Source organism: Corvus hawaiiensis, chromosome 30, assembly GCF_020740725.1.
Source record: "Corvus hawaiiensis isolate bCorHaw1 chromosome 30, bCorHaw1.pri.cur, whole genome shotgun sequence".
Lineage (NCBI taxonomy): Eukaryota > Metazoa > Chordata > Aves > Passeriformes > Corvidae > Corvus > Corvus hawaiiensis.
In genome coordinates, this window is record NC_063242.1 from 7,598,994 (window position 1) to 7,618,589 (window position 19,596).

The 19,596-nt window shown below is 45.2% G+C and overlaps 1 protein-coding gene across 1 annotated transcript; it reads left to right on the top strand.

Annotated features, from left to right (window-relative positions):
- Positions 1 to 4,139: 4,139 nt before the first annotated feature.
- Positions 4,140 to 16,291, top strand: DIPK1C (divergent protein kinase domain 1C). Its single transcript, XM_048289456.1, has 4 exons — positions 4,140 to 4,400; positions 9,215 to 9,892; positions 13,315 to 13,479; positions 15,127 to 16,291. The coding sequence occupies exons 1-4, from the start codon at positions 4,218 to 4,220 to the stop codon at positions 15,340 to 15,342; spliced, it is 1,242 nt and encodes a 413-aa protein (XP_048145413.1). The 5' UTR covers positions 4,140 to 4,217; the 3' UTR covers positions 15,343 to 16,291.
- The last annotated feature ends 3,305 nt before the right edge of the window (positions 16,292 to 19,596 follow it).

Sequence of the window (19,596 nt, forward strand, 5' to 3'; positions counted from 1 at the left end):
ATATATTTTCAAAGTAGATTTGAACAGCCCTTAAAAGTTTCTTGACCTCCTAGAAGGAAATTAGGAGATTTGTACCTGCCGTGTGAAAGATTTGCGGACACATACCCTATTTCCATAGACAACCAATGACAGAAGGTGATAAAATCAAAGAGAACAATAAGTCCTAATGGACCAGTTTTACAGTTCATTAACTTGAGTGCCAAGGTAGTTCTTAATGACTGATTTACTTTCTTTCTTCATGAAGAATTCAGTAATTAGGAAAATAAGGTCTAGCGGCATAATAGGACTTGAGCCCGCAATGCAGTTTGTGTCTGAAGGTGATGAGAAACGTGAGGGCTCAGCAGCTCTTTGGGCTGAGGACTCCTCTTGGCCCTGGTCTGAGGAGCTGCTGAGCCCCTGCACAGGCACAGAGCACAGGTGGATGCCAAGCCAGGCTCCTCACCTGGCTGTGCCGAGGGATCTCACTCCTGGCCACTGAAGCCTGTGATTATTCCACATCTGAACCGTCACCAGTGATGTGCAATTTTGTGATGTGCCCAACACAGTGACGAAAAGGAGACCAACTTGATTCTGACATCATTCTTTAAGCACTAATTCAAAGATTAATTGGGTATGAACTAATTAAGTTAATCCTGGATTATTTTTACTGCCCCTGATTTCACTTGCCTTAGTTCTACTAATTAATTTCCATCAAGCTTTATTCTAGGTTAAAATGAGAATAGGAATATAGCTTCCTTTAGGAACACAGGAACACAATGTGAAGCAGCCACAGTTTAATATCTACAGAAAGCAAAGGTTCTCTGATGCAGAGGGGTTTTTTTAAGAAAAATTGCTGTGGCACAGAGGGACACTAAGATATATATGTTTCACGGAGGATGGACTACAATTGACTCTGTTAGTCTTAAGAACCTTGAAGTTTAGGGAAATCTGAAATTAGACTTGAATTTTGCAGCTAGCAATAGATTGTTATTCAAGGCTAAACCACCTGATCCTGAGTCACCTAGGCTTTCATTTTTTACTAAATCCAAGCTTTCTGGGTCAATTATTGACCTGTTCTGAAGTTCTCTATGTATATGTGTACAAGAAGGTACGTATACACACACATACATATTTACTAGACTTGTCCAACTTTTCACACCCACAGTTAGTGAGATATTTAAAAATTCAGAGTCTGAACAACTAGATACAACCCTTTGCCCCGCCTGAATGCTATGCTGAAATCTTTCAGAACTTTATTCCCTGCAAATGCTTCCTGTGGGATTTACCGTAAAATGAAATGGGTAAACTATCCAGTATGCGTGTCAGCCAACTTGCATTTGCTTCACTAAGCTCCGTTCATCTTGTACTTTTATTTTTTTTTAACTATTAAAACAATATTAAAACTACGTTAAAACCTATTATTATTATTATTTTCTTAGTCTATTTCTTCATATTCCCTAATTTCAAAGCAGCAAATACCTGCATGTTAAAGCTAGAATTGCTCTTACTATGTGTAGCAGCTGTTTCCAAACCAAAGAGGAGGATATGGGCTCCTTACAGACCCCAAAACGCGGTGAAGTTTAGCTTGTATCTTAGGATGAAATGAAAAGTGCAGCCAGACACCCGACTGATGCTGCCTGCTGGGCTAACTACCCTGATCCAGCTGCTGAGGGAGCAGCATATGGCCAGGATGGGAAGGAAGACAGGACTCTTCTTTCAGCAACCATTTCCATTAAGATCACCTTATCTGCAATACCTCATTGCATCTTTAAGGTGCAGACATTTGATACAGCTGAGCCAGTGGGACAGTTCTGCCTCCAGCAACCCAGAGTGCCTGGCCCTGCAATGTGCCTCCCTGCACCAGCCTGGCGGCATCCTCGGGGCTTGCTGACCTCTCTGAAAATAATCTCAGCAAGAAACAGCTTTACATTTCTCTGCCCTGTTAGCAAGCTGAGAAAGCTCCCTGGGCAGCAAGGAGTATCTTTCACTGGGGGAAGGGACTGCACTAGGCAGGCAAGACAAAGAGGAAAACAGGGAGGTGGCAGTGGAGGAGGAGGAAGGAACGTGCTTGTTTTTTCAGCAGCAATTAGAGAAGCTCAGCTGTGACAAATAATCTGGTCTGAAGTCTCTGTATTTGGTTCCTAGCTTAAAGTCGGGTGTAGTTAGGATTTGTTTTCAGAACTATTGTTGAAACACAAATGACACATACACAGAATTTCACAGACATTTAATAAAAATACCTAATATCCTTTGGGGATTGCTGACACACAGAGAAGCCAAGATCCACATTTTAAAATACATGTGGGTTTGGTAGTGCCTAAACTATTACCCAGACAGCTTAGGACCGAGAAGTAGGGACTTATGCTTGACTTTCCCCCACCATCTGCATCCCTTTTCCATGTGGTTCATGTCTCAGGATTGTTCCAGATATCAGTATGGCAGATCTGCAGTTTTGTCTCCTAGGTGGCAGCAGTCACTGGTGAAGGTTGGCTGTGTTCAAGCCTAGCTGGTACTCCTACAGAGGAATGGCTGAACAACACTCCTCCTCGTCCACTTATTGTCCTAGAAATGTTCAAAGAGCATCCCAAGATGGTCAGAGACAGCTTCTGAAAACATTTTGTATCAGACTGAGAAACGGGATTAAAATGTTTTAGTTCCTAGCTGCCTCCTTGGTCTTCGCTGCTTGCCACATTCCCAAGAAACAGACTGCATCGCCAGTGCCTCAAAAGTAAGCTTCTCAGTAAAAGGATCAGGGGAAAGAAAAAGAAAATTTGAAAAGTCAGCCTCAGCAGGTGAAGAAGTGAGATGGTGGAGAAATCAAGAAAAACACTGATAGAAGATGTGGCTAATGATGATTCTGCTTCTGAGACTCTTTGGAGATGAAAGTAGTTTTGCTCTTCTTGGATCTCCCTCCCCACTGACAGTCTCTAGAAAGGAAAGCTGGAGTATGTCCAGCAATATTTCTATCTTTCTGTTTCTTTTCTTCCACAGTCCACCATCTACTTAGAAGCTCAATTTCAAGCCCTGCTCTGCCAGGTAGAGGAGAACTGCACTGATCATGTAAAAGGTGTGGATAACAGCAAGTTTGCTGCACCTGTGTTCTTCCCTTGCTGTTCTGAGAGGTAAAATTCGATCATGTCAATAGAGACATCTTTCTTTTTAAAGACTTGTCAAGGAAGTATTTCTCATTAAGTTAGACATGATGCTAAGAACATATATCACTGAACCGAACTCTCTGAACAAAGACAGTGAACATCTGCACCTGGAGTGAGGAAAGGATGCCAGGATCTTCCTTGCTGCACAGGAACACACGTCTGAGTCTTTGACCCCTCAGAAACGTTAACGAAGTCAGATGTATCAGAGGCTGTCCCGTGGAGCTGACCACACCGTATCAGGGACACAGCCGCAGGTGCCAGGGAGACAATGAGAGGGCAGGGAGACAATCTATCGACGCCAGCATCCTCGGACCCAGTACACCCTGCCCGTTTTGGCAACGTATCCGACGTGGCCGCTCGGCTGGTGTTGTCCGCCGCCGCCGAGGGAGGCAGGACACGGGGGTGCCGGGCAGGGGCCAGCCTGCGCCCCGCGACCGGGGGCTGGGGGAGCTGCTGGGGAGCCAAGGGGCGACCCACCGTGGGGGCGCTGGGGGCTGCGTTACTGAAAGGGCATCTGAGTCGCTTCTCTCTCTTCCTCCATTATCTCCGGGCGGATAAAACGGGAGAAGTTACTCCAGAATAAATTACAACCCTTTTTTTTTTTCCTTTCCCCATTTGTCGGGAGACGAAGCTTTCACCAGAGGTACCTGTCAGTCTCCAGGCTGCCTCTTTCAAAGTATCGAGCAGCCGCCTGGACGGCAAAGGGTTTCCACAGCAGCATCCATCACCCTTCAAACCCCTTTTATTCTCGGGTGAGAAACTCGCAGAGGAGAGGCGGGGGGCGCGGGCAGCAGCCGCCAAGTGGCTGCAGGGGCCGCTTGGCACAGGGGAGCGCAGACAAAAGCCGGCGGAACTACGTGGCTTAAATTCAAAAGGGGCGCTCCGGGCTCCGCCAGGGCAGCCCCGGCCCGGGGAGGGGGCGGGAGCGGGAGCGGGGCAGCCCGGCGGGGGCTGCGGGCGCCGAGCGCCGGCGGGAGTGGGACGGGCGTGCGGGGGGCGCAGCGCGGCTCCCCCGGCCCCGCCGCCGCTCGCTCGGGGCCGCCGCAGCTGAAGCGGCCGCCCCAGCCCAGCCCCGGCGCGGCGATGAGGGGCATCCCGGGCTTAAAGCGGCTGCGGCTCAAAATCTGGCGGCGATGCGCCCTGCTGCTGCTCCTCCTCTGGGCTGCCTGCTGGGTGGTGGTGAGCGCTGCGCTGTTCCTCCTCCACAGGAGCGTCTTCTCCGAGCGCTGCACGGACGAGAAAAGCCACCGGATCCTGGCCAGGCTGGTACGTGCCCCGGCGGGACGCGGGGCATCTCCCGGGAGCTGCCCGGCAGGACGAGGCGCGGGCGGTCCGTCGGGGCTGCTCTCCGGGGTGCCCTGCCCGGCTCCGGCCGCCGGAGGTGCCGCATCGCCGGCGCCTCCCGGTGCGCACGGGCGGGCGGCTGCCTCCCTACCTCCCTCCCTCCTTCCCTCCCTGCCTGCCTCCCTTCCCGGGGCGAGGTCAGGTGCAGGCGGCGGGCCGGCTCCCGGGCGTGGGGTGCGGGTGCGGTGCCCAAGCGCTTCGGGAAGGGCAGCTCGGAGAGCCGAATGCTCCGAAGCGGAGGAAAGCCTTCCTCCGGGTGTTGGGGGGTTTTGTTTGTTTTTAGCCGAAAAGCTGTTTGGACAAAAGTCGTCTTTTCAGAAGTGCCAGGCAGCATGTATCGCCTCCTTTATGTCTGGAGGGGGCTGGTGTGTAAGAAGTGGTTAAAATTCAAGAAAGGATTTGCGAATATTCATTGAAATTTCCCTTAAAATAATAAGGAACAGATTTAGGATTGTGTAGGAAACACTTTGAGAAGAGGAGCAGCGTGGGTTAATGCTTTTAGTTAATTTTGTTTCTTAGTTAAGGTATCTGTAATGCCGGTGGTTAGCTGGGAAGGGAGGAATCCTAGTGGGAATTAAATAATCTATTACTGCAAGGAAGCAAAAACTGATCATAGATTTTCCTTAATTCTGTATAATAAAGGAAAAGCAAGTGTAGGCAGCGGTCCTGACAGCGTGTTTTTAATGGCAGTGTGCTCCAGGTTCTTTACCTCAGGAGCCAGACTGAGGTGGGGCTGAGCTCAGGTTTGCAGCTGAAGGAATGATTCCTGCCTCATCCTTACGTGCTTGGGAAGAACACTGATATATGGAGGTGCACGGAGCCATCAGGTTCAGGGAGGTCCAGGTCCTCGCCATCACATTCACCAATAAACAGATGGACAGAGACTTGTTGCTGTTCTTCAGTTTGGAAAGCGTCAGGCAAGGCTTCAAAAGCCCAGGGATCAGATTTCAGCCGCAAGCTTGGAAAGTTGTCTCTATCACTGAGAGGTAGCTCAGTTTCAGACCCTCCTTCCAGAGGAAGAGTGGCTGAAGTTGCTGTGCTCATCTGTAAGTGAAGAATCAGTACTATCGGTAAGGTTTGTAAGCAACAGTTTTCCCAGATGACGTTAGAAAGGAATTGTCCTTCTAATGGAATATAGAAAATGAGCTCATCTTCATCAGCCCCAAAATAAGTCTTCCTACATCTTCTGAGCACAGCATGAGTTTCACAGTTACAGAAAGTGCAACTGAGCAATGAAACAAACAACCTGATAGCTTGAGTCTCACATCTTCCATTAAGCAAAAATCTTTTACTATTCATCTGTCAGTAGGAGATGAGCTATTTTGAGGAAGTGGGTGAAAATACCCTTGCAAGTGGCATTTCTGAAGGTTTTATTTTCTTATTCTGAGTAAGATATCCATCTGTGCAGATGTGTACTGCACTGAGAAGGCTGAAATAGCATTGGGCAATTTGCAGGGACTAACTTTAACTCTCAAAAAGAATCCCTCTTCCTCTTTCCTAATTCCAGTCTCATCTTCATTTACACAGAACACACTAAATCATAGCAATCAATTTCTGTTGCCTCTGGAGAAATCAATTCATTTTGATGCCTTCCAAACCTGGCTCTGTATTGCATTTACATAGAAGTAGTAGCTAACAAGGCAAAACATCAGTCTCAGGCCACTGATGGCAGTACAGTGAGTTACTTAAATTTATATAAATCCTTAGCAAGGTTTACATTAATTTAATCTTTTACATTAATTTAAACCCAGCTTTTTAAACTTATCTTGATAAGTGCACTGAGGACTTCAAAAATTATGTAGCTAATTTTAACAAGAAACATATGAGCAAGTCTGAACCATGCTTGTGTTTGCGTTTTTGTGTAGTACAGCTGCTTCTTTATAAGGCTTTTGGCTTAGTATCACTGTCATATTTTAGTTTTAAGAATCTGGCACATAAAGAAGAATCTGTGGCCTTCAAAGGTCGATCATTAGGTTGATTTAAAGCTGTCTCATCAACAGATCTCAAAATTCAGTCATTAAGACAGGGATGGCAGTGTGGAGGACCATTTCTGAAAGATTTCTTTGGGGAATTGATTCTTCCTTTTATCAGCAGGATGATAGACAGTCTTGCATAGCGAGGTCTGCAGTTAGTGCAAAAGTTCCTGGGTTGGTAAATAATAAATGGTTCGTCTTGTCATGGCAGGGTAATCTGTATTACCTGGTTAAATGTTTTCAGTCCAAAGCACCAAATTTGTGCTTTAATACTGTAAAATGCAAGCTCGTACACTGGGGAGCACAATAGTACAAGCCATGCCAATATGATGGAAGATTGTCCTGTAAAACTGTGACTTTGGAATGGATGTAAGGGTCAAATAATTGCTTCAAGATGAACTACCAATGCAGACTGTGCCTCAAAGCCTGATGGGAAATGGTTCAATCTTCTTGATTGTTTCCTTGAGCAAGCCTTTTTGAAAGCCTTCCTTGCCTTGATGACCAGCTGAGAATGCACTTCTGGAAGGCTGATCTGTGTTTCATCACTGTGAGACCATGAGCTCTTTGGTCAAGGCCTCTTCCACAGATCCCAGTTTGCAAAACACTGCACAAGTTCATTGTAAGAAGAATATGATTCAGACACTGTTTGTCAGATACTAGGTTAACAATCAAATATTTACAGCTTAAACTGAAAAAAAACAGCAGACAAGTCCTAAACAGCAACCAGGTTCAAAAAGGATCTGTCTCCTGTCTGTGAAATCTGAGTCTGCTTTTTCCACAACTACTTTTCCTCCCTAATGCCATTAAGAATGATGTGATGTCAACACAGGAAAATAAGCTACACCTTGCCATGTTTGGCTACAGGTCATGGTCATGTGTTCTAGATGCCAGAAGTCCATGCATGTGGATCCTCTGAGAGTGAACCACAGAAAAATAGTCCACAGGGGCAAGTGCTCACCCATGTGAACCCAATGACATGACTAAGCCCTATCTTCTCTTACTGTAGCAGAAGAGAATGAGACTGTGGTCTGTCAATAGAGTTTTAAATGTGCTTATACTTACAATCCAAAGAAGACCCAAAAAATTCCTTCTGTTTGTAATTTTCTTTCAAAAAATACTTAGAGATCTGGATGGTAAGAACTGCTAACCTAGATTTTGTTGAAAAAACTACGTTTTCTACTTTAAAAGGTAGGGTAAAACTGTATTACATTCATAGGGGCAGATTTTCAAAAGCAAGAATATTGATCTGCAGGCTCTGAAGCCTGCAGACAGTCCAGTGAATCTCCTTGGCCATCCTGATGAGGATGCAGATGTGTGTGTGTGTTTCATACATGCATGGACTCAGTGTCCAGACAATCGTGCAAGACACTCCTTGCTGGCATTGCATGTTGTCACTTCAGCTGTGAGAACATCACAATGTAAATAAATTAATTTTATGTCTCTCTGAACTGCTCTCAGTGAGCTGTTTCAGTCAATTGATCACCATTCTTGGATTTTGGACTTAATCCTCCACCCATTCCCCAGTGTGTTGTCTAAGGCTGGACTCTAAATGCTGCTTGGCATCAGAACATATTCCTCTGGTGTACACACCTGAGAAAATACATTACTTGAATGCGATGGTCACGTTCCTTGTGTGTGTAACAGCCAGTCACAAGTGAGGTGAGGCTCAGGCAGCTGCTGCAAGTCCTGAACATGCAGGGGGATCTGCCAGCTTGTTTAAATCAAGGTTCAAATGCCAGAAAGCAATGGAGGTGGATGACACTGTCAAGCTGCCTCACAGATGTTTGGCTTTCTACACCACCTCTTCTATTCCCCTTCTACCAGAGACCTCTGATCGTCCCCTCTACTGAGCATCCCAAAGCAGTCCCTACACCTGCACTTCTGAATGCCCATAGGAATATATCAACTGCCTTGGCTTTTGGAAATTATATTATGGAAATTATTATGGCTTGAGAGAAGGACTGGTGAGGGAATCCTTGCAGTTCTTTCACTAATTTGCATTGACCACTAAACTGTCAAGCAACAGTTCTCTTGCTTCCAAGGCCTGATTTCATTCCAGTTTAAAAAAAATTAAGTATTGAAGCAATTAATATTAAAATGTCACTTCTGATAACTACATATAACACCTGAAAAGTCATTGTGTTCTGCAGCATTTGCATATTCAAAAATTCTGAAAGTTCTTGGTCCAAAAGGCATTGAATGCAACCTCTATGTTTTCTGGTAGTACAGGAGGAGGTTATCAGATCTTCCTTCAGGGCATGTTGAGTGTAAGGCTGAAACCTGCAGAGCTGTGGAATGTTCCAGAAATCCAGCTACCCATGGATTTTGCTGTAGTTTAAGTGGTGATGTCTAAGTTATGCTGCCCTGAACCTTCCAGAGAAGTCCTGCATTACTCTGAGCCTTAAAGTGTTATAACCCATCATCTCACACAACAGAGCCACAAGTGTTTCAAGTTTGTCTCACTGAACTCATATGTGTAAAAAATTTCAGATTAACAAGTCATCCAGTCCCTTTCCTAGCCCCTGAAAAGCCTGTCCTTTACTATCCTCAGAACCCCTGTTTTGAAGCAGAACTCCCCTAGTAATAGATCTCTAGGGAACTCTGAAAAACCACTGGATGACTCACTGGTTGTAGGTGTGTGTTTGCAGTTCCATGGCTGCTGCAAACCTCTCGAGCTTAGGACTGTTGCTCATTATTTGTCTTTCTTTTACGTGGTCCACGGGAGCATGGCTCTACTATGAATATTCTGCTCTTTCACTCCAGTGCCTCGACTACAGCAGCGGAGCCCTGACTGGGGACCTCTGTGAAGACCTGTGCGTGGCACAGAAGCTGGTGTACAAACACTGCCTTTACTATGATAGAGGTAAGAAGGTCATTCAGGCTGATTGGAGAGGCCAGCCCATCATACTGAAATCCAAAAAAGAGATCTTTTCCAGCTACCAGCACCTCAGTATGCTAGAGGAGGTGGAAACACAGGATATCCCTGAAACAGAGTTTCTGCTTATGGTAGCTTTGGAGGTCAAAAATGCCCTGGGGCTAGAACTGTCTAACAATACCATGGGGCCCCTGTGGACAAGGAAGAAGGGACCACGTTGGAAAGCACAGGTGGCCAGCATGTGGTCCTTGCTCCAGCAGGAAGAATATATCTACTTCAGTTTGCTGCAGGACCTCAGCAAACACGTGCTACGAATTATTGGCTCTTGTGGACACTTTTATGCTGTGGAGTATCTCACAGCTGGACATGCCTGGCACAAAACTCTTTTTCCCTTGGAAAACGTGATCAGCCCCTCCCTTACTGGACACAGAAGCAGGGTGAGAGCCATCACTGATATTGCACTCAGCTTTCTGGACATGGTGCAGCATTTTGATAATGATTTCTCTCACCGATTTCACCTGTGTGACATCAAACCAGAAAACTTCGCTATCAGGCACGATCTCACGGTAAGTTAGGTGTTTGGGGTGGTGTTCCAGGAATTTGAGATCAAATTCTAGTCTGAAGACAACCATGTAAAAATGACACTCCCCTCCTTGTACAGCTTCTGGCTAAGTTTTTGCAAAGCCAGTGAATTTACAAGCATCAGGGGAGATTCTCTACTGCTTTTCCTCTTTGTAATGTGTACAGCCACATTTTTGGAGCACTAAATCCTCCTGCTTCTTTTGAAAACTTCTTGCTCACTTCTGTTTTGTTTCACTTCTTCAAAGGCATTGGTGCAAGGTCCCTCGGATGGGGTGAGGCATGCCTCCTTGAGGCAAGGGGATCTCAAAAGCTCTAAATGAAGCTGTAATTTGAGTCATATTTCTGGTAGTGATGCTGAAAGGAAAAAACTGTATGAATTTAAAAGCTCAGGCTGAATTCGTGGTCTGACACAAGGGTAACTCCCCATGTCCAAACACGCACATTTGTGCTTCAGTGTTCAGCTTATCTGTCTGGAAACTATGCAAGGACAGTGACATGAAACTCCCTGCTACTGTCACTCTTTGACTTTTCATTGTGCAGCTGTAACTCAGACCTGAATAGCTATGCATATTTTCTGAGTAGTGGTGCAGCTCACATTCATTCTGTGGACAGAAATTCCTCTGGTTTTGGTTGGAATTTTGTCTACAGATTGGGGGCACCATGCAGTAAGTGTTTGAACTAGGGTCCCAGTTTGCAGTGTCGTCAGTGGAGTTTCTGCACTCTGAGTGAATAAAAAGCATTTTCAGGAACTTTAATACTGTTTTTAGTACTCACTGAGTGTTAGTGTAACACTTGTATCTTCAGAGTACTAGACAAACATTGCCTAAACATACAGTCATTAAGAGCAATTAGAGTGTTTCCCTTCACCCTTCCCTCCCTTCCACTGTTTATTCAGGTGCAATACAGCAGCTGAAGAGGGAATGGGTGAGGAGCTACAGCAAGAAACTAAAGAAAGCTGTACCACTATTTAGGCAAAGCAGGAATTCCTCAATGCCCATCTTCCTCAGTTACTCAGGGCTGTGGCTGCCTGTGGCTGAGCACACGCCAGAGCATCTGTTTTACAACCTACTTACACAAAAACATTAAATTTAGGGAAAGGGGATGAATACCGGATGTGTCTTCTCTTATGAGTCCTTTCAGTGAGGCTTGCTTTGCCAGGATCTTCCAGTGACCAACCAGTTCCAGAATGGGAACACGGCAAGGCAGCCTCTTTTTTGTCCCTTATGTTTGTTTTAAGCAATTTTTTCACTTGCTGGTTTCTTGTATAGGAGAGAAAAAACCTTGTAATAGTACCACTATTCCTCATTGGAGTAATGAGACTTCTAATGCCCAAAGAAATGTGCCTGGAATGCAATAGTTTTACTTTGAGGATTATTTTCATGTGGTGGGGATAAGTCCCCAGCCTTCACATGCTCTCCTGCAGCACAGAGAGGAGCTGTCTGCTAGATCATCCAGAAGAATTTTAAGCTGCCATGGAGCCACATAAGGTACGCAGTCAGAAGGAGGTTTGGGTGAATGCACAGTGCTCTGGGAGAGAGCTTCCTCTTTCACCAATACTTCAGAGAAAACTGGAAAGATTACAGCACCTTAAACATGATTTTAAATCAGGTCATGAGCCAATTTGGGTCCTTCCTGTATTTTCTTAGGTACTTTTTTCATCAACTATGATCGCAGCAAACCCCACCAAAATGTAGCTGTTTATAGGCAGAGTATCACCCAGGTATGTCTTTACAGAGTCTAGCTGGAAGCCCACACACTTTCGTAAAAGATGAATTTCAGTGAAGCCACTGAACGCTTTGGCAGCCACATATTTGGGAACTGGGCTGATTTTCCTAGTGGAGCAATGGATCAGATTGTCAAATGTGCTCAGTTCTGGCAAAGACCCCGCCTGGGAGGTGATGCAGTGATGCTGGGACTGGGGAAACCCTGCACTGCTTTCACTGTCTCTTCTCCAAAGAACTGAGCAGCAAAGTCACAGAAAGCTTAAGGAAGTGAAGAAAAACAACAACAACAACAAAAGATTTGCCTGCCCAAATGTGAAATTCCTTAGGCTACATCATCATTATAAAGCTCTCCAAAAAGCTTAAAAACACTTATGTTTTTAAGATATGCCTCATCTCTGTAAGATTTTTCCCTATGGAAAAAGGAGTAGTAAAAAATGAAGATTAGACCATGTTCTTTATTTTGCCTGTGGAAGGTTTATTTGGCCTTCTACCAAACCAGACATCATTAGTTCCTGGGGTTGATCCAGTTGCTATTCCAGTCAGACAGTTCATCTTCTCCTGTTACTTGGGAGGTTGAATCTTAAAAATAAAACTACCATTTGAGCCCAAGTAACTCTGCTTTGCCCAGGTCCCAGACATTTTCTCCTACGAGAATGTGTGTCAGATGCTGCAGGGGAACATCCCTGATCCTGACTGCCAAGTGTGAAATGCAGCTGGCTGCACATCCACGACGCTGGAGAGAGGTCGCCTTCCCTGTGGTCACCCACAGCTTGGCTCACGTCAGGCAGCTGCCATCCCCTTACTGGATTCCTTTCTTTCCCTCTTTATTGCTGTGATTTCTTTAATGAAGCATTCATGGCTGGAGTGGCACTGGCAGAAACTGAGACTACAGCCCTTCGCTTCCAGAGAGGTCTCACCCTCAGCACAGGCAGCAGTTCTGCAAACACTTTGTGCTGCGTACACACTGCTCTGAGAGCCTCATGTCAGGGGGAGGAAAGTGACTGACCCCTTTCACTCGTTTTTTCTGCTGTGACCAACTTCTGGCTGGACTCTGTTACAGGACATATTTCTAGACCATAAGAACAAGAACTGTGCACAATAAATGTGTCAAATGTGTCAAAGAAGACTGGACAAAGCCAGACCCAGCTTTCAGCAAAGTCAGGGATCTCCTTCTACAGCTGAACAGACTCAAACCCACTGAATGCAAGGACAGGTTTGCAGGAGCTGTACCAGGTGCAGCTATCTCCTTTCCACAGTGGCAAAGTCAGGGGTTTCGTTTGAATGCGGAGCTGTAAATGATACTGTCTGGCCATGGGTAATTGTGCACCATCTTGCACAATTAAGAGATTGAGGTGCCATCTAAATATGCTTCACCAGCAAGTGAATCAGTCTTCAGATTGGGTAGTTCCATTTTAAAGCAAATCAATCCAATTGACCCCAGGGATGCATTTTGTTCACAAGCAATTTTTCCATTCCCGGTGTCCTAAGCATTGGTTGTTTTTGTTTAAAAAGTGGTGTTTATAAGGCTAGTGTGGCTCAGTTAAGTGAAATAAAGCCCTTGTGATCCTGCCAGCAGATGCTCTCAGCTCAGCATTTCCAAAAGCAAGCAGCAAAGAATGCCTGCTCAGCCCTGTCCCAGAGGCTGTGCCGTGCCAGATCTGATGGGATGTTTTGATTCACAGGTGGTGGCCATTGATGTGGATATGGCCTTTTTTGAACCCAAAATGAGGGACATCCTGGAACAGAACTGCACGGGAGATGAAGACTGTAATTTCTTTGATTGCTTTTCAAAATGCAATCTGAAAATCAGAAAATGTGGAGCACAGAGAGCCAATAACAACTTGCAAGTGAGTAGACACAGCTGTTTTATGAATCCATTCCTTTTAAAATCACACTGACTATAAAATCCATGGTATGTATGAGGAGACGGTGAGATGAAGACAGTCAGGTTTTCAAATGTGTCCACGTAAGTGCCAGTCCTGTTCAGAAGTCTTGTCTTGGGGCACACAAACAGATCTTTATATTCACTATATATAGTGCTTATTTGCCATGGTTTTTGTAGGTGTTAGCCCAGTGCCTCAGACAGGAGAGCAGAGTAAGTAGGGGTAGGGGATTAGCACTTCTGTCTCCACTGATGGTAATGTCACATCCTTGAGTTGTACCTCAAATCCTGTGTTCATTTCTGGGCCCCTCACTTCAACAAAGACATTGAGGTGCTGGAACATGTCCAGAGAAGGGCAACAGAACTGCTGAAGGGTCTGGAGCACGTCTTGTAAGGAGTGGCTGAGGGAGCTGGAGATATTTAGCCTGGAGAAAAGGAGGCTCAGGGACATCTTATTGCTCTCTACAACTACCTGAAAGGAGGTTGCAGTGAGATGGGTGTTGGCCTCTTCTCCCAAGTAACAAGCGGTAGGGCAAGACAAAATGACACCAAGTTGCATCAGGGAGGGTTTAGGTTGAACATGAGGAAAAATTTCTGAAAGGGTGGTCAAGCATTGGAACAGACTGCCCAGGGAAGTGGTGGAATCACCGTTCTTGTAAATGTTCAAAAAGCTTGTAGATGTTGCACCTGGGGACATGGTTTAGTGATGGACTTGGCAGTGCTGCACTGACACTTGGACTCAATGATGTTCGAAGTCTTTCTCAACCTTAGTGATTCTATGATTCTGTGAAAGTTGGGCGGCTGCCCGAGTGTAAGCAGGGGTTGTGATTCTCCACTGTACAGATGTAATGTGTGGGTGCGGTGGAAAGGGGTGTCCATGGGGTTCTTGGCCCGGGGATAAGGTGTCTTACAGCTCACCCAGCTTGTGTTGGTGGCACTAGTGCAACAGAGAGGCTGGGGGCGTGTAGCTTGTTGACCTTTTACCTGTTCCTCCCACCCTGTCACCCTTGTTACGCAGAATCACGGAATTGTTTCTGTTGGAAAAGGCCTTTAAGATGATCAAGTCCAACCATTAACCCAGCACTGCCAAGTCCACCTCTAGATCACGTCTCTAGTGCATATCATCTTTTAAATATCTCCTGGGATGGTGACTCATCTAATTCCCTGGGCAGCTTGTTCCAATGCTTGACAACCATTCTGGCAAAGAAATTTTTCCTAGTACCCAATATAACCTTCCCTGGCACAACTTGAGGCCATTTCCCCTTGTATCACTTGTCACTTGAGAGTAGAGGCAGACCCTTACCTGGCTACAACTTCCTTTCAGGTACTTGAAGAGGACAATAAGGTCCTCCCTCAGCATCCTCTTCCCCAGACTAAACAACCCCAGCTCCTCCAGCCACTCATAAGATCTGTGAAGTGCAGGAGCAGCCTGAGAAGAAGGGTCATCCCTTAGCTAGAGTGTAGCCTTTGTGGATGCTCCTTTTCTATACCTCCCTCTTCGAATGGCTGAAGGCATTTTGGATTCAGGTGACGTTTTGCTACAGTCCCAGGGAAGCAGCAGGGCATTAGTAGCTTCTGGAACACAACAATCTGCTCTTCTTCCTTTCCGCAGGTAATTTGTGACAAAATATTCCGTCGCTGGTTTTCCCCAAGTCTCAGAGGACCACTGGTTTCCCTGCCCCTGCAGCTGCAGCTGCAGCAAGCCGTGCAGGAGTGTGCTCAGCCAGGGCACACAGGTGCCACCGGGCACCAGAGGACTTTGAAATCTCTCTCCGAGTTGTACCGCCTGCTTCGGGTCACTCAGCGAGAACTGCAAGGGGCAGAGTAGACACAAAAGGCAGAACTGCAAAGGCTACATCCCAGTCTCTCTGCCATCCCTCCTAACCTTGTACTTTTACAGCACAGAGATTGCTTTTCTGCTATGCAAATGAAGTTCATGGCTGCAGGTGCAGCACGTCCTGTTAATATCCTCTCAAGTGTTAAATTGCTTTACATTACTTGGGTTCTGTTCTTGCTTATTTTCCTGAGCCAGCGCTACCCCTCTCCATCAGCATTCATCACATCCTTCTGAGCTGTAGTCACTGCTCAGATAGCATCTAAGTGTGATGCTCAGAGGATGCATTTACAGAAGAAAAGTGTAAGTGCAGCAAAACTCTATCAATAATTAAAATAATGGGTGGGTGGGTGTGAATAAGTACATGCATGGTGTTTGTTTTAGTTTCTCCATCATATGAGGGTTTTTTTTTACAGTAGAGACAGAGTGTTCTTTGTGAAAAAAAAAAGGGGATCTCAAGCAGGGAAATGTGCTGTCACACAAGCAAAGAGTTGCTTTTGTACAAAGCAGTCCTTTCTGATGTCCCTAAATGCATTTTCTCTGGGGCAGTGCGTTACCTGTGTCATTGCTAACTTTTTGGGGAGAAATTATATAAAAGCTCTTCGGACTTTTCTAGAGCACAATAATTATACCCTTGCTGAGTTCCCATGTGGGTACTCATATTCTGCAGTGAAGAAGTATGAATAATGCCACTGGATTTTCCCATGTGAACAAGCCCTCAGGCACTTGTACATCAGAGTACTTGATAAGAAGCACTCCTTTGCCAGAGAGCAAAATTGCCCAGGAATGTCAACAATCTGTCCTTTGCACAGAACAATATCCAGACCCAGAGTTTTCTTCCACAGTATTTTTTTAATGAACAAAAGGAAAATTTTTGTACAAATCCATTATCTTGCAGTCAGTTACATAAATAAAGATCTCTAGAGTAACTTAAAATCATTAACTTTGCCTTTCAAATGTGCAGAGTTGTGGCTGGAAAAACTAGCATGGTTTCAGGAGACACTACACGTGCGTAGGCCCAATAAGGAGCAATGTCTCCATGATCTGGTTTGGTATGTGGACATCAAAAACCCCACAAACAGGAATCCCAGCAGCCTATGGAAGCCCTCAGCTTGGAAGAACTCAGTGTTAAGACCGACAATACTGATTTATGGATGTGAGACATGTAACAACACTTAATCTGCTCCATGTTTATGTCCCTCTGGCTTATGGCAGCTGTGAAGCCTGTGAGCCCTAATTAGACATAAACTTTCCATTTCTGTAGTGGTTCCTTAAAGTAAAGCTAAAGACTGCCTCTGACCAGAAAAATGGGATCTGCTTAGGAGACTTTGACCCCTTAAAACCTAGCTCAAATTTACAGACTGGTGCTAGTGGGTTTTTATATATATTTCTTGCAATAAGCTACCATATTTTTAAAAATCACGCTAGCCCTCAAGAAACTGAGAGCAAGAACAAGGTTAGCTGCCTTGCCTGGGGCAGGACAAGCTGCTGCTAAGCTGGTGCACAAGCTTAGGAGCTCCTGCCTGGTAAAGCTGCTCTCAGTCCACTTTTCTCCTTTAACCAGGCAGGCAGATAAGGTTACAATACTTTAAGATCATCCTTTGCAAAAGCAGGAAGGCAAAGCAGAATAAGAACAAACATGGATTCCAGAATTAGCCCTGTTACAAAGTCATGAAATAGATGGAGAAAATAATTAAGGTTAGAATCAGATTGTGGTAAAGGAGTGGGGATAGGTAAAGCATCAGATAGAGAGAAGACAAGGAAAGAGAGATTAAGGAAAAATAGAAGAAAAAAAAAAAGAAGTAAAAAATATGTCCCACTTTATGGAAACATGATTTATGATGTAAGATTCAACAAAGTCTCATTTAGTCTGAGGAAGAAGAGACTGAAGATAAACATGATAACTCTCTTCAAAAACAGAAAGGTTGCTAAAAAGAGAACAGGAGAGAACTTCCCTGTCCAGATTTCCTTGGTGGATATGCTTAAACTTACAGCTTAAACTGTAGCAAGGAATAAAACAGGTAAGACATTTGTTATAGGCTTTCTGATAGAAAGGAACAGTGAAGATATGGTACAGATCATCTGGGAAAGCCTCAGACTTCATAAATTGTGGTTTTTAACTACAGGCAAGAGTGAGAGCTTGTCAGGAGTTATGTACATGAAGTTACATCAACCATGCTGCGTTTTATCTCCAAGTCATGTGATTATGTTATCACTAAGTCATGTGATTATGTTATCACCAGTTAGCATTTGTGGCTCCCTCACCTTATCTATGCAAATCTGTCAGCTCCCCTGGGAAGGGATGGCATAGAGATCTCCGACTGTGCAAATGGTGCTACTGGTGTGATCCTGCACCACCTCCCCGCTGATGGCACTGATCTTTGCTAGGTCAGGAGGGACTCAATATTTATCCCAAATGCTGCTGGGGAACTTGAAGATCTTATATACCACAGTGCTCCTGTTTCCCTGGTCCCATTCTTTCCTCCTTCCCAAGCTCAGAGGGCACCTTCAGGGAGAAGCAGGTATCACACAGACCCTTGGCACTTTGCAGCAGTGTCATATTCCCCTTATGGCCCCCCACATAATTTTCAGGTTTGCATTTCAGACAGGAGAAATTTCTGCTGGTTGGGATATTCCACTTCAAAAACAGGTGGAAAAAACATAGTGAAATGAAAACTGGTGGCAGCCAAATGCTGGTGGAATGTGACTCTTCTCAGAAGATCCTTTTTCCTTGGCAGGATATAGGAAGGAAAGCGGCCTTTGACAGATTTCTCCAACCCCCTCAGGGCCTGGCTGCAGCCACCTCCACCTGGCAGGGACCTCCCTTCCCCACACCACACTTTCCCAGGACATTAGGTTTCACTTCTTTTCGGGATACAGAGAATAATCCCCAGAAACTTCTCAAGAGCAACATAAATGGGTTATTTGTCCTTGGCAGGGCTGTGAGATTGCATATCACTGATGCAGCCAGCTCCAGGCAGGCTTTGGTGTACACCTTCAAGGACACAAGAAGAATCTGACCGGCTCTGTGAACACAGGGCTTGATTCTTCACAGCCCCCTGTGTGCTTTGTAAAGTCACTAAATCCTGGGGAACAGGAGAGAAAGTCCTACCAGTGAAGCAAATGGAATACTGTAATTAATTAGCACAGGTACCAATGACCAAAACAGGAATAAAACAGTAGTTGTGCCTTTATGTCCCTTGGACAGAAATAAAAATGTAAGACACTGGTTTAGTTGACATTTACCTTAAGGAGGCAAGTGCAAACTGCTGTAATTTGAGCCTGTATGGCTTTACAATCACAATTTTGGTGAAAATATCTATTTTTTTGGATGGAAAAATCCATACAGCTGTTTGACAAGAAGAACCAGGCCTGATGCTCCTTTCTGACGAAACCCCTTTCATGCTGCCTTGGCAGCACTGCCCACTGAAACAGCCCTGGCGTGAAGAGATACCCAGCTGGCCTGTGCTGCAGAGGGCAGGGCCAGGTCAGATGGGTGTTGAGTCCTGGGTGCTGCTGAACGCCGTCAGTGCTTGTTGCAGTATGTCATGCATTTAAAAAGCTTTTAAGCCAATTTTGAAAATGTCTAACATCCTTAGTTTTGTTACTTTCTAGCTGGAAAAAAAATGCAAGATATTTTGTCAGTTTTACTTAATTCAAACTGAAAAGGTTTGCAAAGGAAAGAGACAATAATTGAAATGAATCACAATTTCAAAACCAGTGTTTTGTCTGGGCTGGTATCTTCAGCATTTTTTGACGTTTACTTTTCATCCTGATTCAGATGAAAAATTTCATGAAAGCTCAAAATCTTTTGCAGAGAAGTTTTCATGAAGCCCCAGTGACCAGGCCCAGTGCAGAGGAAGTCCACACACCGGCTTTGAAGGCATCTTTGCTGTCCTCTGCATACTGGCTGTGCTGTTATGGACTGGACTGCAATGCTTCCTGCTTGGTTCCTCTCTCTTTCCAGTGTCTCCAAAGCACATTCCTACTGACACCTCTCTTTGGTAGTTAGTGCACTGTAGCTTTGCAAAGATTCTTCCCACTGCTCATCCCTTCTGTGTAAAAGATGACTTACGTAAGTTCACTGATAGCATTTGGTTGCGCTGGGAATGGCCGCGTTAGTCCAAGATGTCTGTTCCCATTCAATTGATCTCAGCCCCATCCCTTTGCTCTGTCAGTCTGTTCCCATATCCTTTTTGCCCCATAAAAGTGGCATTACCTCCTGATTAATTTGTACCACTCTGCTGA

Bases quoted from the DNA above. Each gene is read 5' to 3' on its own strand.
- DIPK1C (XM_048289456.1), top strand. From the start codon at position 4,218: ATGAGGGGCATCCCGGGCTTAAAGCGGCTGCGGCTCAAAATCTGGCGG. The intron at 9,893-13,314 runs GTAAGTTAGGTG...TTTGATTCACAG, and splicing joins CTATCAGGCACGATCTCACG to GTGGTGGCCATTGATGTGGA. The intron at 13,480-15,126 runs GTGAGTAGACAC...TCCTTTCCGCAG, and splicing joins GAGCCAATAACAACTTGCAA to GTAATTTGTGACAAAATATT.